Genomic DNA, 14,299 nt, shown 5'->3' with positions numbered 1-14,299 from the left:
TTCTTTCGTGGAATTTAAGTCTACTGTAAAAATATAATATTTTATGTTGAATATTAATTTTTTATAAAATGGTAAAATATAATAAATATACTGTGAATTGTATAGATAAAAATTTAGTCAAACAAACAAACCCATAAAAACAATACAAATAAAATGCTAAAACAACAAAATAAAAAAAAAGACAAATAAAACGCATGTAAATAAGTCTGGAATGAATTTTGAAATACTATAGTACTCCTTTTGTATTAAAAATAATTTGAAAAAAAATATTTTTCTAAATCAAAATCCAATGAAATATTCATAAATGTCTAATAAAATGTTATATAAAATTGTACATAAGTTTCACCCAAAAAAGTAATATTTAGCATGTGGAAAATAAGTCCTAAAATTGAAGGTAATAGGTTGAGAGTATAAATCCCTACCAGAAACTTTTGGAATTTTAATTTAAACAATATTTATTTAATTTTTATTTTTACTCCCTACTCTTTATTCTAAAGAAAAAACAACATTACATCAGCTTACTTTTCATAACTATCATTAGATATAAACTTTTTTATTATTCTAATTTTTTTTCAAAACTCCTAAATTCTAGTCTATATATAAAAATAAAACCAATATATCGATTATAATAATATTTTTACATTAAATACTTTTCTTCTCTAGTAAAAATTTCATCAAAAATAAAATTTATTTAGGGCATATATGTTTCCTTATTTTTTTTTAAATATATATATATGTATTTCACTACTCATAAAATTTTTTTTTCTCAAAATATTTTTTTATAATTTTATATTATAGATATAAAAGACAATTTTATATTCAAATTATTATATTTATCCATATTATATTAAAATAACTATTTTAATTCAAATTTTACTATGTAAAATCTAAATCTTCATGCCTAAAACAAACACACTCCCTCTCTTTTTTATTTTTATTTTAATTTATATATATATATATTTCAAATAAAAAACATCATACGGTTTTCAATAATACATTATTTACTCTAATTTTATAAAATATCACATCAAAAAATACTATTAAATCAAAATTCAAATGTAACACTTCATTTTAAATTAATTTTAAACTACAACCAAATATACACTTAAGGTGTGTTTGTTTGAAGGATTTTGGAGGATTTCCACTATTCGTCCAATTTTTTCCCCCCAAAAACATCAAATCAAACACCTATTTTTCATTTTTTATATTATACTAAAAATAAATTTTACATTCAAAACATCACATCAAACCCTATTTATATCACATCATACAACTATTCAAATTCAAAATTTTTACTATTCAAATCCCAATCCAAAATCCAAACCCCCAAACAAACACACCCTTAGTGTTTATAATATTAAATATTTTTGTTACTTGGTATATATGTAGATTTGTGATGGTGTTTTGTATGTTGAATGGTTAAAAAGTTAATAAAAAATAGCAAAATAAATTGTAAAAATAAAAATTTACTATTATTTAATAAAGTAAAAATAATAAAATTATGAATGAATAAAGTTCTCTAAATATATAGATTATACATAAGTTTAATAGAAAAACTGATAAGTATACAGGACAAATGAAGTAGTATGTAAAAATGATAATTGGTGGTATTTTCCGTCTAAAGAACAAAAGATTTGCTTTGCCTTTGTGATTTAATTGATTTAATGATATTGATATAAATATATATATATATACATATGTTTAAAAATATTTATAATATGCAAGTTAAATTTACTAAAAATATTATTCATGATGAAATAATTTTTGGTATATGGTATGAACAGTTGTGCCAATAAAATATAGTATTGCTTTAGAATATTCGACTTTATGTAATATTCTTTTTACTTTTAATAACGAGTATTTGATTTTTATTTTTTTAATCTTTTGACTTTTGTATAAAATATTTTTTATTTTTTATTATTATTTTCGAAAAATTACAATTAAAAAAAATGATACTTAAATAATACAGCGATCGTGTAGTTTGTGTTTGAAGTGATAAAGATAATAAATGTCATACTTTTTTAATGAATAAAAGGAATGCTATTTTTAAAATTGTCCAAAATTGAAAAAAAATGGGAAAAATAATAATAATGAATACTTTTTGGCCCACGAGGGACTATTCCCTGGACATTAAGGTGCCTAATTTTGTTATCTAAAATTTTGTACTTTGATTCTCGAGTTTTGTTTTAACGTTTTTACTTTAATTTTGTATTACTATATCATTTAGTTAAAATTTTGAAGAAATTAAGGTTTTGTTCATTTAAACACTTATTTTACTAATTCGATTTTCAATATATATAATATGATATAGGTTACAGTGCTACTTTGACGTACTGATTTCTTTAAATAGCATTGACTAAGTTTCGAAAACACCGATAAAAAATTCATATTAAACATCATTTATAGACATATTTTAAAAATGCAACACAAGAATTTAGCGCACATGCATAATTTTATAAAATACATAATATATTTCTATAAAACATATGATACTATGATAATTTTTTCGAATAACACAAATCAATAGTTTAAAAAGCATTGATGATCAAAGGTGCACATAAGTCTCATTGTAATTAATATAACTATGAACTATGAAGTGCCCCAAATTTTGAACAAAAGGGACAACCTACAAGACAACAAATATATATATATATATATATTTTAATTTTTTAATTTTTTTTAATTTTTTTTTTTTTTTTTTTTGTCTTTATTGATGTGGACCAAAATGATGTCTTTCATCTTCAAACAATCTAACTTCCATCCAACAACATTTAATTATGCAAAACACAACAATTAATTTCTATCAAAATTTCAACTAAATGAGAATTTATCGGCACTGTGGTGATTGCTCCAATCAATTTATAAAAATAGTATAGATAACATATGAAAATATAATATACATCATATGTGGTATAAAATATTAGAGGAAAAAATCAATTTTGGTTTCAATATAATTAAAATTAATCAATTTTGGTCGCAATATAAAAAATTCATCAATTTTGGTCCAAATATAAAAACAATTTTAATCAATTTTAGTCTCACCGTTAAAAATTTAACGGAAATTGCTGATGTGGACATAACGGCGTTGACATGACAACTGACTTAGAAAAAATACGGTAATGTACAATTATACACGACCATGTTTGTCATACGGCCGTGCACAATTATACACGTGTACCTTTCTTTTTGGTCTAAAATTTTATATTTTTTGTATATTTTAAAAGAAAACATATTTTGAATTTCAAATAGTTAGATATCGTTAAAATAGAAGAAATTCAATAGTAATCTCGATATAATTAAAATGTATCAATTTTATTTTCAATATAAAAAATTTATCAGGTATATTCTTTTGGAAAATTGTATCTAAAATTTTACACATCACCAAAATTTTCACTCCTATGAACATCCAATTAAACAAATATTTTTGAAATGCCAAATTAAATATTAATATAATAGTATAAAAAATATTAAAAAAAGTGTATAATTGATTGTTTATGGGAGGAAAAAATTGATAAATAGTAAAATTGTAGGCAAAATTTTTAAAAAGAACATACTCGATTAAATTTTTTATATTGAAATCAAAATTGATATATTTTATTGATACTGATTTTTTTTCATTTTTACTATATCAACTATTTCAAATCAATATATATTATAAAAAAAATAATAATAATAAAAAAGAAAGATATACGACCGTGTATAATTGTATATGGCCTTGTTGTTTCCAGGTCAGCTGTCATGTCAATGCCGTTGCATCCACGTCAGCAATTTCCGTTAGGTTTTTAACGGTGTGATCAAAATTTGATTAAAATTGTTTATATTGCGACCAACATTGATTAAAATTATTTATATTGATACCAAAATTGATGAATTTTTTTATATTGGGACCAAAATTAATTAATATTGATTATATTGAGACTAAAATTAATTTTTCCCAAAATATTAATATGCAATATTAATTCTATTTTATGTGTTGTTGATTTACATCTAGTGTGATTTTTTATATGTATTACTACGCTATTAGTACAATATGTTGAGACAAAACTCGAGAATCAAACTACAAAAGTTAAGATAATAAACTTAAGCACCTTAATCTACAATGCGTATTCTTTACAAGGAACTTAATTAGTTCTATTTTACTGATATAAATGTGATATTTTGTGGGTTTAAATTATACTTTCTTTGTCCCTTAACAATATATCAATTTTTTTTTTTTTTATTTTGGTCCGTCCCATAACAAATTTTTTTTTTTTTTTTAATAATGGTACTATCTACCTAACATTACAAATACTCTTCCAATTTATAAGATATTACACAAATGTATTACTTCTATATTATACTCCCTCCATCCCGGATACCGTGTCTGCTACACGATATTTTAGGAGGAGTGTAATTAGTAGATAATTAAGAATATATTAGTGAAAATAATTATCCTATAATATAAATAATTATAAATTAAGATTAAGATAACTAATTAGTTTAATTAAAATTAAAAAAAATTTAAAAATTTAAAATGAGATTAAAATGTAATCATTTCAAAAAAAGAAAGTGACATAGTATGTGGGACGAACAGAAATAACAATGTGAACATAGTATCTGGGACGAAGGGAGTACAATACTTAAAAAGTTAGTTTAATTTTTTACTTTTATTTCTACTATATTATAATATAATATTAATATTTTTAAAACTATGTGAAAAAGTGAATGCATATATATTTGAATATATATATATATATATATGAGACATAGAAAGTATATAATAAGCAAAAAAAAAAAAAAAAAATTAAAAAATTAAAATGAAACCAATCAAAGAAAAAATATCAGAGCCACAAAATTTCAGAAGACTATAACACCACAAAATCTAACAAATTTTGCGAAAACAAAAATCAACCGACAAAGTTTTGTCACCGTTGTAATGAATTGAATGGTCCCTCGTACTCCATATAATTTATATTTGTTCCAATTATTGAGGAATTATGACACGACTTTTACATGTTTAATTTGTTCAAACTTTGTATAGTTTTGAAAAATAATATTTGTTTCAATTTTTGCGAGAAAAAGAAAACTAAGAATTTGATGTAAGAATATTACTCCCTCCGTCTCGGTTACGGTATTCTATTTACTTACGATATTCTATTTACTGTAAACATGAGAATTTAGGAGGGATATAATTAGTAAATAATTAAAAATGTATTAGTAAAAATAATTATTGTATAATAAAAATAATTTTAGATTAAGATTAAAATAACTAATTAGTCTAATTAAAATTTTAAAAATTATAAATTAAATTTTTTTAAATGATATTAAAGTTTATAATATTTTTCCAAAAAAAAAATGATAGAATAAATGAGACAAACAAAAATAGAAAAATAAACACGATAAGTGTGACAGAGGAAGAACTATAGAATAATATGATGACTATAATTAATCAGCACAATGTTAATATGCACATATAGTATATTCTCAATAACATATATTTCCCCAGTTTCTTGACAAGATATTCATTTGACTTTTGTGTTATTGTACTTAACATTAAAATATCGTTATATTTGCACAATATTTTATACCAATATTATTGTATTTGTAATATAGAACACTAATAAATGTATTGTATTTTTAATATAATATTAATATTTAAAGTTCAACGTCCAAAAAGTAAATGAATACATACTTACGGGACCGAAGAAATAATATATAAACGAAAAGTACAAAATCTATATTAATATAACACAAATAGAATACATAAACAAATACTAATATATAGTAGTAATTGTTTTAATCACATAAAATATACTCCCTCTATCGGGAGTATATTTGGGTTCGACACGCGAATTAAAAACATTAAATATATTATTCAAAAAATAGAAAAAATAAAAAACAGTTGGAGATATTTTTGAAAATTTAGTTAGTAATTTGATAGAATGAAGATAAAAAAATATAATAAAAATAGTTGTATTCATTGTATAAGTGTTGAATGAATAATAATAATTAAATATTAAATTTTTCAAATATAATAATAGAGTATATTTAATGAAATAAATAAATAAATAAATTTGATGGGCGTATTAGCAATATATAGAAAACGAAACTGCCAATACATGTGTACTATATTTGCATGTGTTGTTTAGATAATGAATATGGTGATGATTAACTAGTCGATATTATTATTATTATTATTTTCTACGTCTCACATAATTTATTTTTATTTTTTATTTTTATCTGTCCCACGTAATTTGTTATTTTTTTTAAAATATAATTATACATTTTAATCATATTTTAAATTTTATAATTTTTTAAATTTTAATTAAACTATTTAGTTATCTTAATCTTAATGTATAATTATTTTTATTAATATACTTTTTAATTATTTACTAATTATATTTTATCTAAATTTCGATACGAGTAATGTGTTCATATTAGATGGACAGAGAGAATATTATTATTATTATTATTATTCAAATAACAATAATTTAATGGAATAATACTTAAGGTAGTTATGTCCGCGTGGCAGTTGCAGGAGGAGCAGTGATATATATATAAGAGCAGTGGATGGTGCACGTTGATGCTACCGTGGTGATGAACACCTAGCGAACTTTGCTGAGGAGCTCCAGTAGTAAAAATGGCGACGGCGAATGAGTGGAGAGCACATGCAGCAATGGTGGTGGTGCAGCTGTTCTTCGGCGGCAGTCAAGTCGTTACCAAGGTTGCACTCAACGACGGCGTCAATCAAGTCGTCTTCTGCGTTTATCGAATCCTCATTGCGCTTGCGATTCTCGCACCGATCGCCTATTTTGGGGAAAAGTAAGTTTCCTTCGATTTCATCTCTGCAGCTTCGAATCAGATCTATGGCTTAAGGTTAATTTCTGCACTCTGGTGAACGTTGATCCTAATTTTTTATTCAATTTCAGTTGAGTTTCAACGTTCTAGGTTAATTTTCGTTTGGTTTGGTTTAGTTTGGTCGAATATGTTAACTGTTAAATCGAAGCTTATCTAATTTTGTGATTTGAAACATGCTAAACTGCAAACGATTAGCAAATCGGAAATTTTTTCTGTAACGAAACACTTTCGTTTGGTTTGATTTGGTTTGGTCTAATCTGTTGAGTGTTAAAACGATCGAAGCTAATCTAATTCGAATCTTGTAGCGGTGTAATTAAGTATTGTGTTATTTGAAATATCGTCAAAATTGTTCTCTGTTCTTAGCAATCAGAAACATGATAAAGTACTGCAAACGATTAGTAAATCCAAATTGTTGTGTAACTAACAGCAAGCTGTTGATAATAAATATGGTGAATGTAGAAGACAACGGCCGCCGCTTAAGATGCGCTATTTACTGACGTTCTGCTTCCTCGGACTAACTGGGTGAGTAATTGGAAGATATGGAGATATATATATATATATATATATATATATTGTGTTGTTTTCATAAAAGTTAATCGAGATCCCTAGGTAGGCAACAAACAGTTGATGTTGAAATAATACTATTGGATTTAGGATTTTTGGGAACCAACTGTTGCTTCTTCTTGGCCTTGAGTACACAAATCCAACTTATGCTGCTGCTACACAGCCTGCGATTCCAGTCTTTACCTTCATTTTAGCTGTGATTATGGGGTTAGTCTCTCTCTCTCTCTCTCTATATATATATATCTTGGTAAATTGGTTTATTTATTTATTATTATTATTTTATGATTTTAATTGGATAAGTCTGAAAATAGTTAGTAAATGATCCTTCGTACTTGCCATGTTAACCCGTAGTTACTGACATGATGCTAACGCAGTTGACATGTTATCGCCACGTAGATGTCACATCAACGATAGATGGATTTTTTTTTTTTTAATTTTATAAAATGTCTTGATAAACTATCTTTTTAGTCTCGTATATGATCTCCTTTATCATTTACGTTGCAATGATATGTCAACCGCGTCAACAACAGCTGCTAACGTGGCGAGTCCGGCACTGAAAAACTATTTTAGTGAAAAAATTTTATTTACGGCACCATCTTCAAATATGATTCACTTAAATTCTAAAATGACAAAAAGGGAAAGATAAGGGATTAAAAAACTTGGTAATGTGATATAAGAAGTAGACAACCATTCAATCATTTTTTTCATACAGTAACAAATGAAATTGCAGAGAGAATCAAAATTAATTCTGTTTAGTAATATAAAAAATTCAGTCAAGAAACATAAAACAAAAAGTTTTTGAATTTATAATGTTTTCACTGTCATCTATATGTTCCATCTCTATCTGCTCTGCAGAACAGAGAAGTTAAATTTAAGAAAATTTGAGGGTCTAGCAAAGGTAGGAGGTGTTCTTCTTTCTATTTTTGGTGCTGTTGTTTTGGCCATGTTTCGCGGCCCGGCTCTTCTCGGACGCAAAGAGTTCGATTTTGCAGAGCCAAGTGTTCTTGCTGGGCTAGGCTTCGATAAGTGGCAGCTCGGGATTTTATGCTTCATGGGAAACTGCTTCTGCAAGGCAATTTATCTTGCTGTTCAGGTGTGTATATTAGCTCACAATCGTTTACGACTTTTTTTCCTCATCGTTGCGATGGTTATATCTTTACAGCTATCTTGTTTGATTAATTAATTAATTCGCAGGCTCCACTTTTAGTCGAGTATCCAGCTTGTATATCAGTGACGGCATATTCGCATTGTTTCGCTTTGATGTTTTTGGTTTTCACTTCTTTCTTTCTGTCGAGAGATTCATCGGATTGGGTGTTTACACAATCTGAAGCCTTAGCCGCGTGCTACGCTGTAAGTTCTCTCGAACCTCTGTTTAGGCTTTAGAAAATATTGCGCTCGGGCAACATATTTCTTTTTGTTATATAACACCATCTTTATCATAGAAAAAATTTTAAAATTGAATAACAAAGAAGTGTATATATATACACAGATAAAGTGTTAATTGGGGTTTCTCTGCATTATCTTTTTATTAGTTCTAATCAACACATGAAAATAAATCATTTGTGTAGTATTGTCGTGTGCTATATTTTTATTATATTAATAGATATTTTGAATAATCGATTTATATTTCATATTAGGTAAATATATATTTTGTGTGTTGTCTGTTAATATTGACTAATTATAATCAATAATGCAACAACTACTATATACATATATATATATATAGTTTCTATTCCTCGAGTCTCTATTTAGACTTTAGAAAACTTGCACCCGAGCAACATATATTTTTTTTGTGTACATATATATTCGACTACTTGTTTAGTGTTGTCTCATTTTTCTACTCATTTTAGGGACTCATAACATCGGCATTTAACTACGGCATCACAACATGGTCAAACAAGATCATCGGCCCGGCCCTCGTTGCTTTCTACTTCCCTCTTCAATTTATCGCCTCCACTTTCCTCACCAAAATCTTCCTCGGAACTCCTATTTATGTCGGCAGGTTACATTCATATCTCAGATCAATACATCTTGCAATTACATATTCTCTCTCCGTTCACTACCGTTATGCTCCTTTCGTTCCATTTCAAAAGACTTTGATGTTTTATAGTACATTAAAAAATAATACTGTCTTCGTCCATAAACTACTGTCCTATTTTTCTATTTGGGACGCTCCAACAACTATTGTTGTGTTTTTTTTTTTTAAACAGAGGCAAATTTGTCAAATCATAACAAATAGACAATCACCTTGAAAAAAAAAACTGTGTAAATATAGTTTAAGACAATAGAAATTGGACATAGAGTAATATTTTATTGATTAGTGGAAATGTGCAAGATTTTAACATGAATAAATTAATTGTATATGTAATGTTATATTTGTAGTTTAGGTAAAAGTTAAGGGTATTTTGATATTAATATATAATTACATAAAATAGGAAAAAAAATGCTTTGAGACAGGTAAAAAGATAATTTATGCACAATTTATTTATAGTAAGTAACTTTATTCGTCCGCAATTTATTACACATACTTTAACCAAGAATAATTAGTTTACTACTCTTTACTTTTTATCACCTCCCTTTAATATTGAAATATTATTATTTCTTAAGCTTTTTGCCGAACCAAACCTACATAATTTTTTGTCCCCCATATTGAAGCTACTAAAGTTTCGAAAACAATGGTTTGCTCCATGACTTCTACTTAATTTGCATCAGCATTCTTGGAGGAGTACTCACTATTGCAGGACTTTATTCGGTGACTTGGGCGTCGCATGCTGAAAAACGGACGAGGGCTCATACATCGGCAGAATCAGAACCGCTCCTCGACCATGGCTCATCGCTGGACAAAATTGCGCCCCATACCGGACATGTCCTCTTACAACCTTAAGACTCACAACTACCACAGGTAACTCTTTAGCCATGGTTCTATCCTATGATTATGGTGAATAATATTATTTTATTTATTTAGCTATATATTTTCTATAATTGATTTAAATCCGATATTGATTAAAACCAGCTAATTAATAATTAATCATACTAGATGTGTAAATTAAAATTAATTTATTCAAATAGTATTTATACTAAACTTTAGGTTGTTTTATATTTAATCGAATTAAATAAGTATATAAATTAATCTTACAATTATATTATTTGTTAAAATAATATATTATTTTTTTCGTCTTAATTCAAATAATCATTTTTATTATTTTTGTATGTCACACTCAAAGTATCCATTTTTTTTCTGAGTAAAAATAATCATATACTAATATCAAAGTACAATTTAACTTTTATTTAAATTACAAATACAATTACTTTATACATAAAATCGAAACACAAAATTGTCAAAACTTTTTACACACTGTATGAATAAATTAATTGTATATGAAATTGTATATTTGTAATTTATGTAAAAGTTACATATATTTTGATATTAGTGTGTGATTATGTATAAAATAAATACATTCATTTTTTTACAATTTAAATTTAGTTATATTTTGCAAAATTTTTAATTAAAAATAAATTATAGTCCGTCCGTCCCTTAACGGTCTATCTATTTTTTCATTTTGGTTCATCTCATAACAAAGTATCAATTCCTTTTTTTTTTTAGTAATTATATCATCTATCTAACGTTATAAATACCCTTTCAATATACAATATATTTGTCATTACTTTTATATCATACAATACTAATATGAGTAATTTAGTTTTTTTATCTTTATTTCTACTTTATCCCAATATAATACTAATATTTCTAAAACTCAGTTTCAAAAGCAAATGGATATATAGATATGGGACATAGGGAGTACTAATTAAATAATTATAATTATAACAATAAAATAATATTTTATTGATAATTAAGAAATTAAAGACTGAATATGTAATTAAACTTTAATTTTATTATATATTTATTAATAATTTTAAAAATATTTAAACTTAAATCATTTTGACTTGGTCTGAAAATATTTTATGCCAAATTTCTAATCTCAATTTTTTTTTGTCTATGTTCAAATCAAATTTTTGGGCAATATATAATTTTGCCAACTCTATATATGAGCAATCAAAGTACTTAATAAAATATCAAATATTACAACTACTTATTAAAATAATTATTTATAAACAATTTATAAAAGTAGGTAGTTCAGTTAAAATATTTTCAATATGAATTGAACATCAGCAATTTTTAATTGTCAGAAAGATTTAAAACGAGTCCCCTAAATCTGAAAAGTAAAAGGCAAAACAAAATGATCTAATAGAGTGGTTGACCGAGTATACTCCCTCCGTCTAAGTATTAAAAAATAATGATAAAATAATAAATAATTATATTTTAAAATTAAAATAAATAAATAATTTGATTAAAATAAAAATATATATTATAAAATTTGAAATATAATTAAAATATATAATAATTTTTTTAAGAATAAACAAAAACAAATTATATAGACGGAGGGATATAAAAATATTGAATATTTATGTGGGAGAGAGGAATAATAAATAAGGACTAAATAATCTTTTCAAACATTCACAGTAATCAACATAAAATACTCCCTCCGTCCAATATAGTCTTAATTGAGTTGACACGTATTTAAGGAATATTGATATTATATTGGCAATGGGTAAAAAATATGAATAAAAGACTTTTTTGCCCTTGTAAATGTATTAATGTAAAAAATAGTGGCAATTGTGTAATAAAAATAAAAAAGTAGAAGTAATTTTACGGAGATATGATTATTTATAAAAATAAGACTTAACGGATAAAAATTGTAAATACTATCAATACTTAAGAATAATAAAAATATAAAAAATTCTTAAATACTAAAACAACGCCACCTTTCTGTTCATTTGTATTATTATTATTATTATTATAACTTTTAAAAATAATAATGATTAAATTTATAATAAAAATGACAATTTTGTTTTTTTTTTTTTATTGATCCCATAGAATACGACTATATTCTATTTTTAGTTGAATAAATTTATTTAACAAAAATATAAATTTTTTTAATTAATTTTTTATATATAGGATCATTCAAAATTTCTTTATTTTTATCCCTTTTAAATAGACAAATATTTTTATTTATATTTAAAAATTTTTATATTTCTAGAAAAATAGTTTTAAATTAATTATAAATAAATAAATATATATTTTATTTATTTGTATTATATAAAAATTTATCTACAAAATTATATATATATTGTATGTATTTTATTAAACTATAATACTAAAAATATATAAAATATCAATAGTACTATTTATATAAAAAATAATAAAATAATATTATAAATTATTATTAATAATTTATTAATCCATCACCTAATTTTAATTAAAATGATCATTTGACCCGGAAGGAGTATTACAATACTATATAAATTAAATTTTAATTATAAATTAAAATCTAATAAACGTATATCAACCAAATAATTATATATTTTAATTTAAAATTAAAAACAAACACTTTCGTAGATCTAGATGTAATAAACAAAATAGTAATAATAATATATTTAAAAAAGAACACACATGGAGACGACTTTATTTTGTATGAATTAGTGTATGATAACTTATATTTTTAATATATTTTTTGTTATTTAATATTTTAATTTTTAAAAAATATTATATTCAATTAATTTTTATTTACGATATAAAAACCAATTTATTTATATTTTATTACAAAAGAGTAATACTACGTATCAACAAAAACACAAATTAGTTTCGTAAGGAATGATCTGGTGGCATAGGAGTTGAATTTGTGACCGTGAGATTATGGACTCAGACCCTCCAACGCCTTAGGTCACCCGTTACGTATGATTCGCTTAATGTGATAATGGGTTCTCACGTCATTAAAAAAAACACAAAATTATATTTTAAATTTTTTTAAAATAATTATTTTCAAAATAAAAAATATAATTGTTCTTCTATACTTTACAGTTATCTTTCCAATATATATATATATATATTGCTTATATTGTACAATTTAAATAAAAATAATAAATATTTTAAAAATAATTTTATAATATAACACAATACTTTTATAACTTAACTAATAAAAAATTAAAATAAACTACAAATAGTAAAAGAAAACATGTGCGATACTTCAAATAAACAACTATATATATTTTTCTGAAATAAGTGTGTTTGTTCGGGCATTGAATTTTAAATTCACTATTTATCTGATTTTTTTTTCTTCAAAATATCAAATTAAATATCTATTTTTTATATTATACTAAAAATTAATTTTACATTCAAAACATCACATCAACATCTATTTATTTCAGTAAAACTATTCAAATTCCTTTAAAAAAAAATTGCATTACGTGGATTAGGTGAGTTAGGTGCGGCACGTGACACGCCTGTGATTAGTGATATGCATTTGTCTATATTTTAAATATTTTTTCAATATATATATATATATTTATACAATTCTCAATAAATATTAATAGCAATATAATATATACATAAATTCAAAAAATATAAATAATAGTATAATTTTTTAACTAATACTATAATGAAAAAAATAAAAAATTTTTTATTCAATAAAAAAATTTGATGGAGTATATATATTTTTTATAAATATTTTAAAAATATACAATATATACTCACTTACATAATTAACATATATTTGATTTATTAAAAAAAATTGATAATTTAATAAAAATATTATTTTTTATATTATTCACTTAGTCAACTATATGTACTATAAATATATACATATATCCAATTAAAAATACTAAACAAACACTTTATAACTAACCCCATACCAAGCGCCATCTTTTATAATTTAAGGATGTGTTTGGTGTTTGACATTATACTCTTGTTTTTTTTTTTTTTTTTTTTTTCTCTAAATATTACACCATAGAAACTACTTAAAATCATCTATTTTTCTTATTTTCTTATTATTAAATAAAT

The 14,299-nt window shown here is 24.0% G+C and overlaps 1 protein-coding gene across 1 annotated transcript in view; it reads left to right on the top strand.

The window, feature by feature from the left end:
* The first annotated feature begins 6,553 nt into the window (after positions 1-6,553).
* The window catches only part of LOC127250209 (ABC transporter G family member 14-like), a 38,989-nt gene continuing 31,243 nt past the window's right edge, over positions 6,554-14,299 (top strand). Inside the window, exons 1-7 of the mRNA XM_051273370.1 lie at positions 6,554-6,801; positions 7,297-7,359; positions 7,492-7,608; positions 8,257-8,494; positions 8,596-8,751; positions 9,252-9,403; positions 10,114-10,303. Of these exons, the coding sequence (XP_051129327.1) occupies positions 6,620-6,801; positions 7,297-7,359; positions 7,492-7,608; positions 8,257-8,494; positions 8,596-8,751; positions 9,252-9,403; positions 10,114-10,285 (1,080 nt within the window). The 5' untranslated portion in view covers positions 6,554-6,619 and the 3' untranslated portion in view covers positions 10,286-10,303. The remainder of the gene's footprint in view (positions 6,802-7,296; positions 7,360-7,491; positions 7,609-8,256; positions 8,495-8,595; positions 8,752-9,251; positions 9,404-10,113; positions 10,304-14,299) is intronic.

The sequence above is a fragment of the Andrographis paniculata genome, unplaced genomic scaffold (genome assembly GCF_009805555.1).
Source record: "Andrographis paniculata isolate CXL003 unplaced genomic scaffold, ASM980555v1 Contig37END, whole genome shotgun sequence".
NCBI classification, from domain to species: domain Eukaryota; kingdom Viridiplantae; phylum Streptophyta; class Magnoliopsida; order Lamiales; family Acanthaceae; genus Andrographis; species Andrographis paniculata.
This window is presented reverse-complemented; position numbering and strand designations above follow the sequence as displayed.